General features: G+C 45.8%; 1 protein-coding gene across 1 annotated transcript in view; it reads left to right on the forward strand.

Moving 5' to 3' along the window:
- ASZ1 (ankyrin repeat, SAM and basic leucine zipper domain containing 1) overlaps positions 1 to 22,637 on the forward strand; it is a 135,813-nt gene that overhangs the window by 75,580 nt on the left and 37,596 nt on the right. Inside the window, exon 7 of the mRNA XM_073650706.1 lies at positions 3,038 to 3,150. Coding sequence (XP_073506807.1) covers positions 3,038 to 3,150 — 113 coding nt within the window. The remainder of the gene's footprint in view (positions 1 to 3,037; positions 3,151 to 22,637) is intronic.

Here is a 22,637-nt window from a genome sequence, read left to right on the forward strand (position 1 = left end):
TAAACTTCTGTGAAGCACCTTGGGGTTCAAGGTGCTCACCACACATCTAGATAAGTTCCCTAAGGGGTCTAGTTTTCAAAATGGTGTCACTTGTGGGGGATTTCCACTGTTTAGGTACATCAGGAGCTCTCCAAACGCAACATGGCGTCTGCTAATTATTCAAACAAATTTTACATTCAAAAAGTCTAATGGCGCTCCTTCCCTTCCGAACCCTGCAGTGTGCCCAAACAGTGGTTTTCCCTCAAATATGGGGCATCAGCGCGCTCATGAGAAATTGCACTACAAATTGTGTATTCCATTTTTTCCTGTTACCCTTGTGAAAATAAAAAAATTGGGTCTATAGTAACATTTTTGTGAAAAAAAGTTAAATGTTCATAGTTTTCTTCCACATTCCAAAAATTCCCGTGAAACACCTGAAGGGTTAATAAACTTCTTGAATGTGGTTTTGAGCACCTTGAGGGGTGCAGTTTTTAGAATGGTGTCACTTTTGGGTATTTTCTGTCATAAAGGCCCCTCAAAGTCACTTCAAATAAGATGTGGTCCCTAAAAAAATGTTTTTGTAAATTTTGTTGGAAAAATGCGAGATCGCTGGTCAACTTTTAACCTTTATAGCTTCCTAACAAAAAAAAATTTGAGTTCCAAAATTGTGCTGATGTAAAGTAGACATGTGGGAAATGTTATTTATTAAGTATTTTGTGTGACTTCTCTCTGATTTAAGGGCATGAAAATTCAAAGTTTGAAAATTGCAAAATTTTCTAAATTTTTGCCAAATTTCCTATTTTTTTCACAAATAAATGCAAGTGATATCGAAGAAATTTTACCACTATCATGAAGTACAATATGTCACGAAAAAAAACAGTCTCAGAATCAGGGGAATTCCAGAGTAATTACTTCATAAAGTGACAGTGGTCAGAATTAAAAAAATTGGCCCGGTCACGAAGGCAAAAACAGGCTCTGGCGCGAAGTGGTTAAAAATTCAATCTGTCACATGCCTTGCTATTTGATTGCTACATATTTTGATACCTTTGCTTATTTTATATTTATTCCTAATAATAAAATCAGATTTTTAACAATTTATTTATGCCTCATTTTAATGGAGACACTATTTGGAGCTCTGTTATTTTGTTGATAGATGATGAAGTGTGCCTATAGTTTGTTTGAGAAGCTGGTGACTTAAGGCCCCGTCACACTTAGCGACGCTGCAACGATCCCGACAACGATACGACCTGTCAGGGATCGTTGCTGCCTCGCTATGTGGTCGCTGGTGAGCTGTCAAACAGGCAGGCTCACCAGCGATCAGGGGAGCAGCGACATCGTGGAAAGAATCTTTCCACGATGTCCTGCTCCGGTTACCAGCCCGCTGAAGCAGGATCAGGCTGGTAACTATGGTAAACATCGGGTTACTAGGGGCACACGCGCTCCTAGTAACCCGTTGTTTATCATGGTTACCACTCTGCTACAGTGAGCGGGAGGTTATGATGTGTGCTGACCAGCGGGAGAGCAACAACCAAAAAATGGTCCAGGACACTTTGCAGCGATCAGCGACCTCACAGCAGGGGCCTGATCGCTGCAAAGTATCACACATAGCGACATCGCTGGTGAGGTCGCTGTTGCATCACCAAAATCGTGACACAGCAGCGATCTCGCTATGTGAGACGGGGGCTTAAAGGAAGAGACCTGACTAGTCTGGTGCGACCCCTGGTCGGCTTCTCTCTGCTTTCCTCCATTTGATTGACAGGTCTCTCTTTGGGGGCTAGTCAGGTCTCTCCCTAAACTTTGCAGCTGACTTTTCAAACTGTTTTTCAGGGACATCCCTAGCTATAATTGTGCATCCAGTCTGATTCATGCTGCCTGTGCAGAATTAATCTAATGACCTGTGCCCTTTAACTACCCAGCCCTGCTTGCGAGTGCCATTTGCAGAAACGATTGAAGTATCAAAGCAGCAGAAACTCCCCAATAATGACACCCCACAGGTGTTTTCCAGAAATAAGCACAGTCGATATTGTAAATTGCAAATATTCCTTTTTTAGTGCCCAATGCATTGTGCTCAGTGTGTGCTTTTGGAGAGACACAGCAAACCGTAGCTTACAGCAGCTTGGTCTTTCATATAGATTGGGTAGTGCTGTCATTGAGAGTTCACATACTTTAGCCTGTGTGAAAGTTTAAGCTACTGTATTAACTCTCTGAACCTTTACAGAACAACCCCAGGCACTATAATACGGAATCCTGCATGCAGATGAAGGATATTGCATATTATACCAGTCACATACCCTGTATATGATATGTGATCATATCATAGCCACAGTCTATGATACCATTCCCATATCACAAGTATTCCAAAGACATACTGATAGTTAAATTAGATTGTAATCCCCAGTGGGAACAGTGGTGATATCTGTACATCTCTGTAGAAATGAATGGCGCTATATAAGTAAAAGAAAATATCCTGTGTACTATATATGGTACACAACAGTACAGTATACATTCAGATAACAGATGGTATGTAAGAATAATTTGTGACCAATATATCATATGTTATCACCTGTTTTCTCTGTTGTGGAGTTCAAATGTACATTAGTACTTGCCTGATGCTAGTTTTATTTTCTTAATTACCCTGTATTCCTTTTTAAATCAAAGTTCATCCCATCAGTGCTGGTCCATAAAGGGGTGTTTGTAGAATCAAGTCACAGGTTGGGGTTCTTTCCAGAATTGGTGGTCTAACTAGACATGGACACATTAGGGGAACATTAGCTACAACAATATTGCAAAAGTTTGAATTCCATCATCTACAAGAAAATGTGAAAAAGTAAAGGTTTAAAAATATTAAATCACAAAAAAAAAATTTCTTACTAAAAATGTTTTATTGCGTTATATATAAAAAATAACCTGACTTTTAAAATTGTAATATTATTTAGCCTTGGCAAAAAAAAAACACGTTCTGACTACTTAGACTTTGGCTTATGATGAGGTTTTCTGTTTTTTGTTTTTTTTTTGTCTTGAGTATTAATGTTCCATCAAATCATTTTCCCCTTTACAGATTTTTAGCATACTTTCATTTTCTGGAAATCTAAATAATGGAAAATCCAACATGAGTAAAGAGGAGGCGATGTATAGATACCTGAGAGTACAACCAGATTCCTCAAACTATAGGCAAGTTGTCTTTCATTAACTCTATTGTAAAACGCCTTTTATGATTTGTAAAATATTTAGATTTGAGAGTCCTCAGTGGTTGATGCCTTTTAATGGCTAACTGAAAAGATGGTAACAAATTGCAAGCTTTCGGGAGTACTCAGGCCTCTTCATCAGGCATAGTATAACACTAAATCTGAAAAGTCGCATGTTTATACACAAGTCACAGAAATTATGCAATAGATGAGACAAGTGACGTAAATCACAACTATTAGTATGGGAGAGGGATAAACAGTTGTGGTTGTACAGTTATATGAAAAAGTTTGGGCACCCCTATTAATCTTAAGCTTAATGTTTTATAAAAATTCGTGTTTTTGCAACAGCTATTTCAGTTTGATATATGTAATAACTGTTGGACACAGTAATGTTTCTGCCTTGAAAAGAGGTTTATTGTACTAACAGAAAATGTGCAATCTCCATTCAAACAAAATTTGACAGGTGCATAAGTATGGGCACCCTTAACATTTTCTTGTTTTAAATACTCCTACCTACTTTTTACTGACTTACTAAAGCACTTTTTTTGGTTTTGTAACCTCATTGAGCTTTGAACTTCATAGCCAGGTGTATGCAATCATGAGAAAAGCTACTTAAAGTGGCCACTTGCAAGTAGTTCTCCTGTTTGAATCTCCTCTGAAGAGTGGCATCATGGGCTCCTCAAAACAACTGTCAAATGATCTGAAAACAAAGATTATTCAACATAGTTGTTCAGGGGAAGGATACAAAAAGCTGTCTCAGAGATTTAACCTGTCAGTTTCCACTGTGAGGAACATAGTAAGGAAATGGAAGAATACAGGGACAGTTCTAGTTAAGGCCAGAAGTGGCAGGCCAAGAAAAACATCAGAAAGGCAGAGAAGAAGAATGGTGAGATCAGTCAAGGACAATCCTCAGACCACCTCCAGAGAGCTGCAGCATCAACTTGCTGCAAATTGTGTCACTGTGCATCGGTCAACTATACAACGCACTTTGCACAAGGAGAAGCTGTATGGGAGAGTGATGCGAAAGAAGCCGTTTCTGCAAGCACGCCACAAACAGAGTCGGCTGAGGTATGCAAAAGCACATTTGGAGAAGCCAATTTCTTTTTGGAAGAAGGTCCTGTGGACTGATGAAACCAAGATTGAGTTGTTTGGTCATACAAAAAGGCGTTATGCATGGCGGCAAAAAAACTCAGCATTCCAAGAAAAACACTTGCTACCCACAGTAAAATTTGGTGGAGGTTCCATCATGCTTTGGGGCTGTGTGGCCAATGGCTGCACTGGGAATCTTGTTAAAGTTGAGGGATGCATGGATTCCACTCAGTATCAGCAGATTCTTGTCAATAATGTTCAAGAATCAGTGATAAAGTTGAAGTTACGCAGGGGATGGATCTTTCAGCAAGACAATGATCCAAAACACCGCTCCAAATCTACTCAGGCATTCATGCAGAGGAACAATTACAATGTTCTGGAATGGCCATCCCAGTCCCCAGACCTGAATATCATTGAACATCTGTGGGATCATTTGAAGAGGGCTGTCCATGCTCGGCGACCATCAAACTTAACTGAACTGGAATTGTTTTGTAAAGAGGAATGGTCAAAAATACCTTCATCCAGGATCCAGGAACTCATTAAAAGCTACAGGAAGCAACTAGAGGCTGTTATTTTTGCAAAAGGAGGATCTACTAAATATTAATGTCACTTTTCTGGTGAGGTGCCCATACTTATGCACCTGTCAAATTTTGTTTGAATGCAGATTGCACATTTTCTGTTAGTACAATAAAACTCATTTCAAGGCAGAAACATTACTGTGTCCAACAGTTATTACATATATCAAACTGAAATAGCTGTTGCAAAAACACCAATTTTTATAAAACATTAAGCTTAAGATTAATAGGGGTGCCCACACTTTTTCATATAACTGTAAATATTGGAATAGTTCATAGATAAGGAGTGTGAAAGTTTTATTGTCCTGTGATTGAAGTCTTGTGATTCCCCCACACGTCTGAGGAGTACATTTATTAGTTGATGTAGAATGACATAAATTCATGCGACATATTCATTCCTGCACTGCTTTTGTCAAAGATTTTAATTAGTTTGTATTCCCAGACTTTCCGTCTCTCTGAGATTTGAAATTACCTTTTAATACCAGTAATTTCATGTCTATGATGCTGTGATCAGGGATACAAAAATGTTTGACCACAGGTACAACCTATTCTTTTTTTTTTTTTCTTTTATTGTGTGGCGATGAGAATTCATCCTTGTTTTACTTTTGTCCTGTCTCCCCTACGTACAGTCCCCCAGCTGGACATTTGGTTCATATAATTAAGTACACTACATTAGATGTGATGCAGCTGAAAGTTCCTGGGATTTTGTAGTCCTGATGTGAGTTGGGGATCTATATCTTGTCCGTGGTTATTATAAATAGCTTCTGACAATGATGCTTCATAGATTTGGGGGCTGCCTAAAATGCAGAAGTGGGGGGTATGGTCTTTTTTGTTTTGTGGTGTTCATGTTTTTTTTCACATTGGTATTTTAAGGTTTTGAAAAGTTAGGCGCAAAAAAAGTCCTAAAGCTATATATGGCTATGTACATACTGTGCGTTTTTTATGTGTTTTTCGCAGCGTTTTTTCCGCGTGGAAATGCACCAAAAACACTAGGTAATCCGTCTGCCAGCTAACGCAATGACAATCCTGATGTGCTGTGCACATGATCTGGAATTTGCCACTCAGGATTGTCATTGCATTAAAATCCGTAGCATGTCCATTCTTTGTAGCGTTTCTGCAGCGCAAAAACGCACAAAGAATGATACCTGGGCCGGGGAAGAAGACTACTTTTCCCATCATCCGACCGCCGCTCCCGCTGATAACAGCGAGAGCGGCGCAGCTGAGGGGAGAAGTAGTCTTCTCAGCATAGATGGCGTCTCTGTGCACTGTGTAAAAAAATAAATAAATAAAAAAATCAATGTTAAAATAACAAACATAACATCTTTCTCACCTGTCCGGCGTACTTCCGATGTCCCCTGGCGACCCAATCACCCAGCGATGCACTGACTGGAGCGCGCTCGCTCCCGGCAGTGTACATCGCTGCGCTGCTGGATGAGGTCACGTGAGTTCATCAGCTGAAGAGCTTTGGGACCTCCCTTTACGGCACCGATGCTGCGTGGTAATATTCTCACAAATTTTCCCACCAGCACTGATGCAGTAAATGAGGGCACCAGAGCTTATCAGCTGATGAACTCAGGTGACCTCACCCTGCAGCACAGCGATGTACACTGACAGGAGTGATTACACTTATGTCAGTGTACAGTGCTGTCTTCTACAGCTGTCACATCAGTGATTGTTGTGGCTGCTGTAGAAGTGACCCAGATCGCCGTGGGACACTCGGATTACGTCATGATGGAGGACAGGTGAGGGATATGGTTGTTTTTTGTTTTTGTTTCTTTACAGTAAACGAGGGATTCGGGGATTAGGAGAACAATAAATAAATTATTAAAACCGTGTCATTTTATTTCAATAAAAGACTTTATTTTGACGGTGTCTTTATATAAAAACCATCATAAACTTTTACTACGTTATTATTAATGGGGGCGTCTTATAGAATACAAGGCTGACATGAACCCCAACCCTATTACCCCACTCGCCACCTTTACACGGCAGTGGGAGGAATGGAGGTTAAGCGCCATCCTTATGGATGCACCATTTCTGGGACTGCTGAGATTTGATGTTATTAGCCGCAGAGGGGGCCAGGATCCATGGCTCCTTCCCTGGCTATTAATATCAGTGCGCAGCTGTCTGTTTAGCCTTTTCTGGTTAAATTGACGAAGTGTCCCCCTATAAAATCTTTTTTTTCTGGGGTTCCCCTGTAATCTAGCCAGTAATGGCTAAGCAAACAGCTGTGGGCTGCTGTTAATAGCCAGGGAACAGTTTTGGCTAATGGCCCCTTCCTCGGCTACTACTGTAATATAAGATCCCAGCGGTCAGCTTTCTCCCTGCGGGAGCCCACACCTTTTTTTTTTTTTTAGGCTCTGTGTCCACTATCCGGACGTAGCATCGCTTTGGACACAGCATATTTTTGCTGTGTCCAAAACGCTGAGTTCTATTGAATGCAGGTAAATCCGCATGTGTTCACTGAACCATGCGGATTTACCGCATTCAATACATTCTAGTGGTCAAATTTCTGTTGCGAAGACTATCGACTCCGCAAAGGAAATTGACATGCTGTGGTCCTGAAAGGCATGTCAGTGTACACGGGTGATCCTTGGCCTCAGATGGACGTATAGTAGACATGGAATTTTTTTAGAAATCCCATCCACTATGCTGTAACATCTGGATGCTGCGGTTTCAATGCTATATAAATACGCAGCTTCAAACCTACAGCGGCTCTTGATCGTGGCCACTTACCCAAACTCACCTGTAGCATGTCAATTTCTGCAGTGGAAACACCAGTCTCCACTGCAGATTTTGACTGTAAATATATGCGGTGGATCCGCATGTATTGACAACAAAAGTGCGGCATTAGAACACAGCGCCTTGAACGCAGCTATACGCATGTGCAAAGTGCTGCTGGTTGCTGATCGGGGGGGGGGGGGACGTAGCGGCTAAACAAACAGCTGTGAGCTGTTATTAATAGCCAGGGAACATGTTTGCCTAATGGCACCTTCCTAGACTAAAAATAGCAGCTCTCAGCTGCCCCAGAAATGACATGAATGGGAATGATAATGAGATTGGTTTAGTGGACGCCTAGCCCTTTTGCTTAGTGATGACAAGTTGTCAATCAGACCCTTTCATTGCCAAACCTAATTAAAGTAAAGGGTTAAATAAACACACGCAGAGTAAAACACTTTAAAGAATGTGTCTGTTGTATTTCACATAATCATTTAAATTAAATGTAAAAAGTTAGAGATGCACTAAGAAGTAAATCCAAAACTAAAATGTAGAAATAATATCAGTATTTTGTAACGGGTCTGGGAGGCGGAACCTCAGAGCTACTATACAAGGGGGCGGTCCTTGTAAGGAAGCGGGTGGTGACCAGGGAAGACGACAGGTAGTCACAGCAGGTGACCGGGACAGTCTCTGGGTAAACGGGCAGGAGGTCACGGCAAGTGACCGGGACAGTCTCTGGGTAAACGGGCAGGAGGTCACAGCAAGTGACCGGGGCAGTCTCTGGGTAAACGGGCAGGAGGTCACAGCAAGTGACCGGGGCAGTCTCTGGGTGAACGGGCAGGAGGTCACAGCAAGTGACCGGGGCAGTCTCTGGGTGAACGGGCAGGAGGTCACAGCAAGTGACCGGGGCAGTCTCTGGGTGAACGGGCAGGAGGTCACAGCAAGTGACCGGGACAGTCTCTGGGTATAGGGTAGGTACGACCTGTGACGGCTGAGCCTCCAGGTAGGCTAGCAGGCGGATGACAGATGAGTGCTCCCAGGTGAGCAGGCGAGAGTCTCTGGATAAGCAGGTGGTCACAGCATGTGACGGCAGAGCCTCCAGGTAGGCTAACAGGCGGATGCAGATGAGTGCTCCCAGGTGAGCAGGCGAGAGTCTCTGGATAAGCAGGTGGTCACAGCATGTGACGGCGGAGCCTCCAGGTAGGCTAACAGGCGGATGCAGATGAGTGCTCCCAGGTGAGCAGGCGAGAGTCTCAGGATAAGCAGGTGGTCACAGCATGTGACGGCGGAGCCTCCAGGTAGGCTAACAGACAGGTAGCAGGTGAGCGGGCAAGCTGGTCCATAGACAGACTGACAGGAGTCGGAAGGCAGACCGTCGGACCTCAGGCTAGCAAGCAGGTAAGCGGATGACAGGCAGGAATCAGGCAGCAAGCTGGCAGGAAACTGGCAGGTAACTGGCAGGTAACAGGCAACGGGACCTGAGGGCTGAAGCGGAGTAGTGAACAGTGCAACAACATTGCCCGGGCACCTCCATTTTGGAGGAGGTGCCTTATATATGGTGAAGTCCTCCGGCCATTGGCCGGGGACTCCTTAGGACGGCGCGCGCGGCCCCTTTAAGAGGAAGGGAGCGCGCGCGCCCTAAGCACCGTGGCCGGGAAGGAGCGCGCGCTGCCAGCAGAGCGGGAGGAAGACGCCGGACCCGGAGCGGAGAGGTGAGGGGAACAGCGTCCATGCCTAGCAGAGGGCAGGGACGCCGACGCTACAGTACCCCCCCCTTTAGGCCCCCCCTTTTTTAGGCCAGACAGAAATTTAGCAAGGATGAGAGGGGCATGGATGTTCTCCCGGGGCTCCCACGTTCTCTCTTCAGGACCAAACCCCTTCCAATCTACAAGAAAAAAGGTCTTTCCTCTTACCCTTTTGGTGGCAAGAATGTTCTCTACCTCAAACTCGTCTTCAGCAGAAACCGGAGCAGGAGGCGTACCTGTAGACTTGGAAAAAGAGTTAAGTACCACGGGTTTGAGGAGAGATACATGGAAGGAGTTAGGGATCCGCAAGTTGGCCGGGAGTTTCAATTTATAGGCCACCGGGTTGATCTGTTTGATAACCTCCAGTGGACCGATGAACCGAGGCCCTAACTTGTAAGAAGGAATCTTGAGCCGGACATATTTAGATGAGAGCCAGACTTTATCTCCAGGACGAAATTGTGGAGGATCCAGGCGTTTTTTGTCAGCGTGTCTTTTCATCCGCTCGGACGACTGAAGGAGTGCGGATCGGGTACTCTCCCAAATGGAGGAAAATTTGCTAACGAGGGATTCCGCAGCCGGGTTGTCCACAGAGGTGGAGACAGGAAAAGGGATCCGAGGATGCTGACCGAAGACTACAAAAAATGGGGATTTGGAGGAAGACTCGCTCTCGTGGTTATTGTAAGAGAACTCGGCCCATGGCAGGAGATCCACCCAGTCAGAATGGTGGGCATTAACGAAGTGCCGGAGGTAACTGGTCAGGTTCTGATTGATCTGCTCCACTTGACCATTAGACTGAGGGTGGTAAGCGGAGGAGAAGTCCAGGGTGACGTCTAGCATTTTACAAGTGGCTCTCCAGAAGCGTGAGGTGAACTGTACCCCACGATCCGACACGATGTGGAGGGGCAGTCCATGAAGACGGAAAATGTGGCGGATAAAGTCTTTAGCCAGCTCGGGTGCAGACGGGAGGCCTGGCAGGAGAACGAAATGAGCCATCTTGGAAAAGCGGTCAGCGACCACCCAAATGACCGTACAACCGGCAGAGACGGGGAGATCAGTTATAAAGTCCATTGCTATATGCTGCCAGGGGGCAGCAGGTACTGGAAGCGGAAGGAGGAGACCAGCTGGCAGATGTCTCGGAACCTTGTTGCGGGCGCAGGACACACAGGCAGAAACAAAGTCTATTACGTCCTTGTGCAGGGTAGGCCACCAGTAGTGCCGGGTAATAAGCTGGAGGGTCTTTTTCTGACCGGCGTGGCCAGCTAGTTTAGACGAGTGACCCCAGTGTAGGATCTTCTCCCGATCAGGTACTGATACGAACGTCTTACCGGGAGGGAGACGATTTAGACTCACGGGAGCCACCTGCATTACTCTGGCGGGATCGATGATGTGTTTTGGTTCTTCCTCGAGATCAGACACCAGAAAGGATCGGGATAAGGCGTCCGCCTTGATGTTTTTGTCAGCCGGGCGAAAATGAAGAACAAAATCAAAGCGAGCAAAAAACAAGGACCACCGGGCTTGGCGCGGGTTAAGTCTCTGGGCATGCTGGAGGTAAGCCAAGTTCTTGTGGTCAGTGTAAATTATTACCGGGTGAAGAGCCCCTTCGAGCAGGTAACGCCACTCCTCCAATGCCAGCTTGATGGCCAATAACTCTCGATCTCCTATGGAATAGTTGCGCTCAGAAGAGGAGAAGAGTTTGGAGAAGAAGCCACAAGTTACCATTCTCCCGGAAGACGATTTTTGGGTAAGTACCGCTCCGGCTCCAGAGGAGGTGGCGTCAACCTCCAGGAAGAACTGCTTGTTGCCATCAGGGCGATGCAGCACCGGGGCGGAAGAGAAGGCCTGTTTTAAGGAAAGAAAGGCCTCCTCTGCTTCGGGCGGCCACTCTCTGGGATTAGTGCCCTTACGGGTGAGCGCGGAAATTGGGGCAGTCCGGGAAGAGAAGTGCGGTATGAAGAGGCGGTAGTAGTTGGCGAAGCCCAGGAACCGCTGAATGGCCTTCAACCCCTCCGGTCGAGGCCACTTCTCGATGGCAGACAGTTTCTCAGGATCCATTCGTAGGCCGGTCTGAGAAATTATGTAGCCCAAAAACGGAAGCGAGGTCTGCTCAAAGAGGCACTTCTCATATTTAGCGAAGAGGTGGTTCTGCCTGAGCCTGAGCAGGACCTGACGAACATCCCTCCGGTGAGTCTGGAGATCCGGAGAGAAGACCAAGATGTCGTCCAGGTACACCACCACGCAGGAGTAGAGAAGGTCCCGGAAGATGTCATTGACCAACTCTTGAAAGACGGCGGGAGCGTTACAGAGACCGAAGGGCATTACCAGATATTCGTAGTGGCCGTCCCGGGTGTTGAATGCCGTCTTCCATTCATCCCCCTGACGGATACGGACCAGGTTGTACGCCACACGAAGGTCCAGTTTGGTGAAGATTCTAGCCCCCCCTCAGACGATCAAATAATTACGGAGTAAGCGGAAGGGGGTACTTATTCTTCACCGTGATCTGGTTTAGGCCTCTATAGTCTATGCAGGGACGGAGAGAGCCGTCCTTCTTTTTAACAAAGAAGAAGCCTGCTCCCGCCAGGGAGGTAGATTTCCGGATAATTCCCCGGGCCAGATTCTCCTCAATATACTCGGACATAGACCGGGTCTCAGCAGCGGACAATGGGTAAATACGCCCACGGGGAGGAGTAGTACCGGGTAACAGGTCGATAGGGCAGTCGTATGGTCTATGAGGGGGTAGTGTCTCTGCCTCCTTTTATTAAAGACATCAGCATATGATCAATAAGGATTCGGAAGTCCAGGTAGATTAGCTGGGGTAGGAGAAGGACGGACAGGATGGACGGGAACCAGACAAGTCTTATGCCAGTCCTGTCCCCAGCGAAGGACTTCTCCGGTCTGCCAGTCAAGCACGGGTGCATGTCTCTGGAGCCAAGGTAGGCCTAGCAAGAGGGCGTGAGAGAGTCCAGGCAGAACATGAAAGGAGATACTCTCAGAATGCAGCATTCCCACCTGTAGAGTAATGGATTCGGTGATGAGTTGGATGGGACGTGGTAAGAGGCCCCCATCCACGGCAGCAACAGACAAGGGTACAGCCAGAGGTTTGGTGGGGATGCGGTATTTCTCTACCAGGGACTGTGAAATAAGATTCCCGGCCGCTCCAGAGTCAAGTTGGGCTAGTTCGAAATAACGGTTCTCCCCGCAGACGATTGAGACTGACAGCAGCAGAGATGGAGAGGATTTATTCTTGTCTAGGTCGACCTCTCTGAGCGAACCTAGACACAGGCGTTTCCCGACCTCTCCGGGCAGGTACGGATCCGGTGCTCCTTACTGCCACAGTAGAAGCAGCTCCCCTCGGCACGGCGTAAGTCCTGACGGGTTTTGACCATCTTGGTCTGGTCGACCTGCATAGGCTTAGGAGGGTGTACCTGGGGAGAAACGGAGGGAGTGACGGGTTTCTGGAAGGAAGGAGCTAGACGTGGAAACCTCCTCTCACGGGTGACCTCTTTGGCACGCTCCTGGAACCGTAGGTCAATCCGGGTGGCAAGAGTTATTAAATCATCGAGAGTGGTAGGAATGTCCCGACCGGCGAGTTTATCTTTAATACGGCCGGACAGACCCTCCCAGAAGACAGATACCAGAGCGTCGTTATCCCAGGCCAGCTCCGAGGCAAGGGTACGGAACCGTATGGCATATTGGCCCACGGTGAGACTTCCCTGACGGAGGTGTAGCAGAGATGATGCGGATGAGGTCTTCCGTCCGGGTTCGTCGAAGACTTTCCGGAAAGCCGTGAGAAAGGCAGGCAAGTCGGACACCAGGGGGTCTCCTCTCTCCCATAGAGGATTCAGCCAAGCCAGTGCCTCCCCCGTGACATGGGACATGATGAAGGCTACTTTGGCCCGGTCGGAATTAAACTGGTGGGACAGGAGTTCAAAGTGCAGGGTGCACTGGTTTATGAAGCCCCGAGCCTGAGCGGAGTCGCCTCCGAAGCGAGGAGGTGCAGAAAGCCGGGGTCCGGAGCAGGATACCATGGTATTGGTGGGCAGCGGCGCTGCCGGGTTGCGAGTCATGACACTAGCGGTGGTTGCTGGTGGAGCAGTCAGAGTGTCCAGGCGTGAGTTGACATTCCGCAGGTGACCCAGGATGGACTCCTGTTGGGACCTCTGACAGGACAGTTCATGACATAGGTCCGAGAGCGAGGGAGCTTGGGTACCACCGGGTTCCCTGGCCCGAGCAAACTGTAACGGGTCTGGGAGGCGGAACCTCAGAGCTACTATACAAGGGGGCGGTCCTTGTAAGGAAGCGGGTGGTGACCAGGGAAGACGGGCAGGTAGTCACAGCAGGTGACCGGGACAGTCTCTGGGTAAACGGGCAGGAGGTCACGGCAAGTGACCGGGACAGTCTCTGGGTAAACGGGCAGGAGGTCACAGCAAGTGACCGGGGCAGTCTCTGGGTAAACGGGCAGGAGGTCACAGCAAGTGACCGGGGCAGTCTCTGGGTAAACGGGCAGGAGGTCACAGCAAGTGACCGGGGCAGTCTCTGGGTGAACGGGCAGGAGGTCACAGCAAGTGACCGGGGCAGTCTCTGGGTAAACGGGCAGGAGGTCACAGCAAGTGACCGGGGCAGTCTCTGGGTGAACGGGCAGGAGGTCACAGCAAGTGACCGGGGCAGTCTCTGGGTGAACGGGCAGGAGGTCACAGCAAGTGACCGGGGCAGTCTCTGGGTAAACGGGCAGGAGGTCACAGCAAGTGACCGGGACAGTCTCTGGGTATAGGGTAGGTACGACCTGTGACGGCTGAGCCTCCAGGTAGGCTAGCAGGCGGATGACAGATGAGTGCTCCCAGGTGAGCAGGCGAGAGTCTCTGGATAAGCAGGTGGTCACAGCATGTGACGGCGGAGCCTCCAGGTAGGCTAACAGGCGGATGCAGATGAGTGCTCCCAGGTGAGCAGGCGAGAGTCTCTGGATAAGCAGGTGGTCACAGCATGTGACGGCGGAGCCTCCAAGTAGACTAACAGGCGGATGCAGATGAGTGCTCCCAGGTGAGCAGGCGAGAGTCTCTGGATAAGCAGGTGGTCACAGCATGTGACGGCGGAGCCTCCAGGTAGGCTAACAGGCGGATGCAGATGAGTGCTCCCAGGTGAGCAGGCGAGAGTCTCAGGATAAGCAGGTGGTCACAGCATGTGACGGCGGAGCCTCCAGGTAGGCTAACAGACAGGTAGCAGGTGAGCGCTCCCAGGTGAGCGGGCAAGCTGGTCCATAGACAGACTGACAGGAGTCGGAAGGCAGACCGTCGGACCTCAGGCTAGCAAGCAGGTAAGCGGATGACAGGCAGGAATCAGGCAGGTAACTGGCAGGTAACTGGCAGGTAACAGGCAACGGGACCTGAGAGCTGAAGCAGAGTAGTGAACAGTGCAACAACATTGCTCGGGCACCTCCATTTTGGAGGAGGTGCCTTATATATGGTGAAGTCCTCCGGCCATTGGCCGGGGACTCCTTAGGACAGCGCGCGCGGCCCCTTTAAGAGGAAGGGAGCGCGCGCGCCCTAAGCACCGTGGCCGGGAAGGAGCGCGCGCTGGAGGCAGAGCGGGAGGAAGACGCCGGACCCGGAGCGGAGAGGTGAGGGGAACAGCGTCCCTGCCTAGCAGAGGGCAGGGACGCCGACGCTACATATTTCATATGGATATAAACCAATTGGATATATAGGTAAAGGTTGCAGAAAACTGTGTTTTCTACCTTTTTATATGATGATCCTTTTGTTTGCTCCAAATGAACTGTCCTGCAAAGCGTTGCACTTTGCCTAATAGAGATCCTGGCAAATGTCCTGCAGAGCGTTGCACTATGCTCAATAGAGTTCCTGGCAAATGTCCTGCAGAGCGTTGCACTATGCTTAATAGAGATCCTGGCAAAATGCCTAAAAAAGGGTACTGGATTGTGTGTCTGTGTGTCCCAATTTTTGGTGCACTCGTGGGGTGTATGTGTCCACAATCCACGTGATGGAGAAGGAGCTGAGAGAGATATTGACGTGGTGCCGACCGGTCACTGTATATCGCGCAGTGATTCCAACAGGCTGCCGCCTTTGCAGGTAAGTGACGTCACTCAGGCAATGTGGACTCTCCGTCAGGAAATGAATTCCGGAGTACCTTTCTTATGCTTTTCAGCGGTTACAACAAAGGATCGTTATTAAGCATAGTGCAACGCTCTGCAGGACCTTTACCAGTGTTTCTGCATCTCTTGGCAGGAAAAATAAATAAGAAGGCATCATACAGGTGTAGACCAGAGAAGGTCAAAACTGTGTTTTTTTTCACTGTTATCTGATGAGACTGATGTGTCTATCCTCATCACACTGAGATAACTCCCAGCACTTACTGCCATTACAAGCAATTTTAGAGTAAGAGAGCTGCACTATGTCATACGATACTCTGGATCTATCCCAGGCATCAGGAAAAATGCACCTATACCTGACGTATATTAATAGCGGTGTATGTGACAAATGCTGCTTGCACAATCCTAGTCGTCATTGCTTCCCGCTGCAGCTCTCCTCTCACAACACTGTCTTTTCATTACACAGGAGAGCTGCAGTGTTGGAGCAGTGTAATGATGATCGAGTGAGCTGCATTTCTTACAGAAACCACTCTAGATTTACACCAGGTATCAGGGTATCATTACCCAATGCCTGGCATAGATCCAGAGCATTGTATGAAATGACATTACAGCGCAGTTCTCCTCTTCCAGCTAATCACTGAGCTCAGTGGCTCGTGTTGAGTACGTCAGCAGAGCTAATGAGCTAAGTGAGAGCCGGGGCTTGACCTGGGGAGGGTGAGTACTTTAGTTTACATGTATTAAAGCTTTTGGGGACCAGTTTTCTTAAACTTGGCAATCCCTTTAATGTTGATATTTTCGAAGATTTTGTTTGCATGTATCAAGTAATTTCAGATATTTTCAATACATTTGGAGATCATAGAAATGAAAGGAAATTAGGTCAACGTTGTCCTTTTAAAAATCAAACCTGAATGTATTTAAGCTAACTTTTAAATTGAGTATGCCTTTTTCTAGATTCTATACGCAAAATACAAAGAGATATGAGCTGTTCTCATGTTAGGGAACAAACCAGTTAAAAAAAAGTATTAACTATATTTTATATCATATAGTAAAACATCTTCTAACAACTATCCCTTCCCAAACAAAACTGTTCGTCAAATTCTCTCTAGCACACTTTACAAAAGATTAAATGTATATTTACTTGATTGAAACAGTGGTAAATTATGCAAGGTATTCTGATAACTTTTTACAGAATTATACAGTCCTCAACCTGAGGCTGCGTGCCCACGATGCGTTTTTCATGCGTTTCCGCAGCGGAAACGCATCAAAAACGCTTGGTAATCCGCACCCCATGGTCCCGAATGGCATTCCGCAATGTCAATGCACATGCTGCGGATTTTTCCACAGCGTTTCTGCAGCGCTCATAAATCCGCAGCATGTTCATTAATTTTGCGGAAGCGCAGCGGAATTGCCGCAATTGACTTGCATTGAGACGCATATAATCCGTGTCTGTACATTTGTACACGCGGATTATATGCGTTTCAATGTGCGTATGGTACCCAGTTCTGGAGGAGAGAAGACGGTCATCCAGACCTGGGTACCATTCTACCTGTAAAAAAAAGAATAAAATAATAAATAAAGTTTATATTCACCTGTCCGGCGGCCCCTGCAGCGCTTATCTTCCAGGACCCGAGATGACGTCGCGGGCTGTCTCGCGATAGCCCGGCAACCAGGAAGAAGCCAGGATGAGCTCGACGGCACACGCGGCGGGGGATCGGGGGTAAGTATAGCTTTATTTTTTTATTTTTACGGTCACACTATATAAATCCATGCCTTTTGCATGGATTTATATAGTGTGACCTAGTTGTCAAGCACTTTCCAAGTGATGCTAATCGCCTGGAAAGTGCTTGTCAGTCCGCATGCGGAAACGCATGTGAATCCGCATGTATTCTGCAGGAAAAACGCATGCACAATCCGCATGCGTTTTTTCTGGCAAGGGAGATGCAGAAACGCTGCAGAAATTTTCTGCTTCATTTCTGCATCGTGGGCACTTAGCCTGACTCCTATAATGATAGCATAACCTTTCTTAAACAAGCTAGCCCTCCGTAGTTATAGAGGTTGTCCAGTCTTGGGGTTCAAGTCTGCAGTTAGTCTGTAACTGCAGACTTGTGAATCCTTGTAGTTCAGTGCATGCTGTCAGGATTTATGCATCCTTAAGTTTGCAATTTGCATACTGCTGACCATATTCTGACTAGACTTGTCCGGCCTGTCTCAATTAATTTGTATTGAGCGAGGCCTCGCATGTCTAGTCAGCACATGACCATGTGCATGCGAATTGCATACTTGTGGTCACGAACCCTCTCCTTGCCAGCACCGGAGAACCCGGACACTGCGCACTGTGAGCATTCACAACTCTGCAGTCAGTGACTACAGACCTGAGCCCCAAGCTTGGACAAACCCTTTAACAGAAGATCAGAGATAAAGAATTAAAGGAATTGTCCTGATTTAAGCTATGAGTATTCAGACTTGTGAATCCTCACATCGCGCTCGCTGTAAGGATTCTCCAGTGCCGGGAGTGGAAGTCATATGACTGCAAGTATGCTATGTGCATAATCCTAGCCATATTCTGACTATATGGGCGCGGTCTCGCCCAATGCATGTATTCATACTTGCAGTTACATGACTGCCACTCCTGGCACTGGAGAATCCTCGCAGTGTGCGCAATGTGAGGATTTACAAGTCTGCCGTTACAGAGCCCGAACAACCCCTTTAATAAACCAACCTTCATAGAAAAAGTAAATAATGCGGTATATTAGATCCTTAAAATTACAAAAATCTTTTGGCTTTTTTAGTTTCTCAGGTGAATTCTGTAAGATCTTAGAAGATATTAGTAGAATATGGATTCTAACACAGTTTAACTAATAATTAACAGTGGAACTATCCCACTTCAATGAATCTTGCATATGCTTACTAAGCAAACCAGGTATGAATATGCCTTTTAAACAAAACATGTTAAAATGTTTGTTTTTTTTAATCTCCAATACTCACTGAAAACTTTCCTTTCATAGTAGAAACCTTAGCAAAATAGAATATAAAGTAGCTTGTATTCACATTGACAGCACTGTATATGCTTAACTCCAACATTACAATTACACCCCTAGGTGGCAATATTACCCTCTGAATATTCTACTTCCAGATGACTGTGACTGGTCACATTTAGATGTGTTACATGCATATTTCCTTGCAATCTAGTGCTGCAGTGATCACAGCATTGCAGATTGTATATGTACCAGTACTCTTCTACACATAAGTTTTGAAAATACTGTTCTTTTTTTATTTGGAAATGTAAATACATATCACAAGTATTTCAGAATGCGTTTAAAGTTTGCAAAAAAAACAACAAAAAACAGTGCTGTGTGTGTACATACAGTACAGACCAAAAGTTTGGACACACCTTCTCATTTAAAGATTTTTCTGTATTTTCATGACTATGAAAATTGTACATTCACACTGAAGGCATCAAAACTATGAATTAACACATGTGGAATTATATACTTAACAAAAAAGTGTGAAACAACTGAAAATATGTCTTATATTCTAGGTTCTTCAAAGTAGCCACCTTTTGCTTTGATGACTGCTTTGCACACTCTTGGCATTCTCTTGATGAGCTTCAAGAGGTAGTCACCGGAAATGGTTTTCACTTCACAGGTGTGCCCTGTCAGGTTTAATAAGTGGGATTTCTTGCATTATAAATGGGGTTGGGACCATCAATTGTGTTGTGCAGAAGTCTGGTGGATACACAGCTAATAGTCCTACTGAATAGACTGTTAGGATTTGTATTATGGCAAGAAGTGGCCATCATTACTTTAAGAAATGAAGGTCAGTCAGTCCGAAAAATTGGGCAAACTTTGAAAGTGTCCCCAAGTGTAGTTGCAAAAACCATCAAGCGCTACAAAGAAACTGGCTCACATGAGGACCGCCCCAGGAAAGGAAGACCAAGAGTCATCTCTGCTTCTGAGGATAAGTTTATCCGAGTCACCAGCCTCAGAAATCGCAGGTTAACAGCAGCTCAGATTAGAGACTAGGTCAATGCCACACAGAGTTCTAGCAGCAGACACATCTCTTCAACAACTGTTAAGAGGAGACTTTGTGCAGCAGGCCTTCATGGTAAAATAGCTGCTAGGAAACCACTGCTAAGGACAGGCAACAAGCAGAAGAGACTTGTTTGGGCTAAAGAACACAAGGAATGGACATTAGACCAGTGGAAATCTGTGCTTTGGTCTGATGAGTCCAAATTTGAGATCTTTGGTTCCAACCACTGTGTCTTTGTGCGATGCAGAAAAGGTGAATGGATGGACTCTACATGCCTGGTTCCCACTGTGAAAGCATGGAGGAGGTGTGTTGGTGTTGGTGCTTTTCTGGTGACGCTGTTGGGGATTTATTCAAAATTGAAGGCATACTGAACCAGCATGGTTACCACAGCATCTTGCAGCGGCATGTTATTCCACCCGGTTTGCATTTAGTTGGACCATCATTTATTTTTCAACAGGACAATGACCCCAAACACACCTCCAGGCTGTGTAAGGGCTATTTGACCAAGAAGGAGAGTGATGGGGTGCTACGCCAGATGACCTGGCCTCCACAGTCACCAGACCTGAACCCAATTGAGATGGTTTGGGGTGAGCTGGACCGCAGAGTGAAGGCAAAAGGGCCAACAAGTGCTAAGCATCTCTGGGAACTCCTTCAAGATTGTTGGAAGACCATTTCCGGTGACTACCTCTTGAAGCTCATCAAGAGAATGCCAAGAGTGTGCAAAGCAGTCATCAAAGCAAAAGGTGGCTACTTTGAAGAACCTAGAATATAAGACATATTTTCAGTTGTTTCACACTTTTTTGTTAAGTATATAATTCCACATGTGTTAATTCATAGTTTTGATGCCTTCAGTGTGAATGTACAATTTTCATAGTCATGAAAATACAGAAAAATCTTTAAATGAGAAGGTGTGTCCAAACTTTTGGTCTGTACTGTATATATCCGAGATCCTCCCGCTGCTGTCAATCACTGACAGCAGCATTTAACAAGCTCCGGTCGGAAGTGCATCATAAGTCCCACCCATCGGTCCCCTATCACGTGACGTGGGGCGCTAATAGGTTGTCATGACAGCTGGGGATCTACAGAAGACTTCTGTGCCTGTCATTGTGAATCTCCTATGAATGCTGGCGTGTGTAGATCGTAGCAGTGTTGGTGTACTACTATATATAGCACAGGTGATTGGACATTCACAGCTTTAAGTTGCCTAATGGGACTATTGAAGTCAGTAAAAAGGAAAAAAAAAGTTTTAAAAAAAATAAACAAAAGTTCAAATCTACCCCCCCTTTGCCCCTTTCGAAATAAAACTATTTAAAAAATACACATTTGATATCGCTGCATTCAGAAATGTCCGATCTATCAAAATCTAAGGTAAATTAATCCAATCTGTAAATGGTGTAACAAGAAAAAAACAATCGAAACGCCAGAATTAATTTTTTTGAATGCCGCAACATTGCAATAAAATGCAATAAGTGGCGACTAAAACATTGTATCTACCCCAAAATGGTATCAGTAAAAACGTCAGCTCAGGGCTCAAAAAATTAACCAGCACCCGGATCCCGAAAAATGGAGACACTATGGGTCTCGCAAAATGGCAACATAAGCATATTTCTTTTCTTAAAAATTTTGGATTTTTTTTTTCACCACTTAAATAAAAAATAACCTATACATGTTTGGTATCTGCGTACTCGTACTGACCTGGAGAATCATAATGGCAGGTCAGTTTTTAACATTTCGTGAACATGGTAATCAAAAAACAATTGTGGAATTGCACTTTTTTTTTGCAATTTCCCCGCATTTGAATTTTTTCCCCCTTTTTCCGGTACACTATATGGTAAAATCAATGGTGTCATTCAAAAGTATAACTTGTCCCACAAAAAACAAGCCCTCATATGGCTATATTGGCGGAAAAATAAAAAAGTTATGGGTCTGAGAAGGGGAGCAAGAAACAAAAATGGAAAATCACAAGGTGGTGAAGGGGTTAATTCACCTGCTTTAGGCTGTGTGCCCACGATGCGTTTTTAATGCGTTTCTGCAGCTGCGGAAACGCATTAAAAACGCATGGTAGAAGGCCTGCCATGTTCCCCAATGATAATCCGCATGTGCTGTGCACATGCTGCGGAAATTTCATCTGCGGATTATCATTGTGTTAAAAAACGCAGCACTACCAATTATTTCGCGGAAGCGCTGCGTTTTCGCCGCCATTGACTTGCATTAGAAAGCGCCAATTCCGCAAGACTGCATCTGTACTTGCGTAATTGGCGCGTTCTAATGTGCGGATGGTACCCAGGTGTAGCGGAGAGGAGACTCTCCTCCGGACCCAGGTACCATTAAAAAATCTGTAAAAAAAAAAAGAATAAAATAAAAAATAAATGTATGTTTACCTTCCGGCGGCCCGCGCTGCGCTCCTCCTTGCTTCCCATTACTTCGCGGTGGATTGAAGGACGTGCGCTGACGTCAGAGTCATGTGACACCTCATGCGACGCTGACGTCGGCAGGTCTTTCAATCCACCGCTGTCGGCAAGGAAGAACGTGTAAAGCCGGACACCGGGGGCCATCGGAGGGTAAGTATACATTTATTTTTTTATTTTTAACCACTCTCTCGGGTCACACTATATAAATCCATGCCTTTTGCATGGATTTATATAGTGTGACCTAGTTGTCACAAGCGCTTTCCAAGTGATGCTAATCGCTTGGAAAGCGCTTGTCAATCCGCATGCGGAAATGTCGGTGAATAAACGCTCCATTTCCGCATGTCCCTGGCAGGAAAACGCATGTACAATCCCCGCATGTACAATCCGCATGCGTTTTTTTCTGCCAGGGAGATGCCGAAACGCTCAGGAAAAAATCCTGAGCATTTCTACATCGTGGGCACATAGCCTAATATTGGAAACTGCTTGCAATCGCCTGCTTACAACCTAAGGAATGAGTGGTAAAGTAACAGTTTAAAAATCCCTCCATTCTTGAGAGTGAAGAGGATTTTTATTAAGAGATAAATTTCAAAGTTTACGGTTTACAAACACGTTCCAATCTTAGTCATATACTTATATTGGAAAACCCCTTTAACTATTGTAGGCACTCTATAACAACTGCTTATACAAAATTAATCAAAAAGGACATTATTACTAAAATTCTTACACATACCTTTTTGATTCCACAAGAAACCTTTCTGTACTGTGCATGTTGAACTTAAATCACTGAGGGGTAAGAGTAAATGCACACG

This window comes from Phyllobates terribilis, unplaced genomic scaffold (genome assembly GCF_046119375.1).
Source record: "Phyllobates terribilis strain yellow unplaced genomic scaffold, ASM4611937v1 Scaffold_11__3_contigs__length_659146591, whole genome shotgun sequence".
Lineage (NCBI taxonomy): Eukaryota > Metazoa > Chordata > Amphibia > Anura > Dendrobatidae > Phyllobates > Phyllobates terribilis.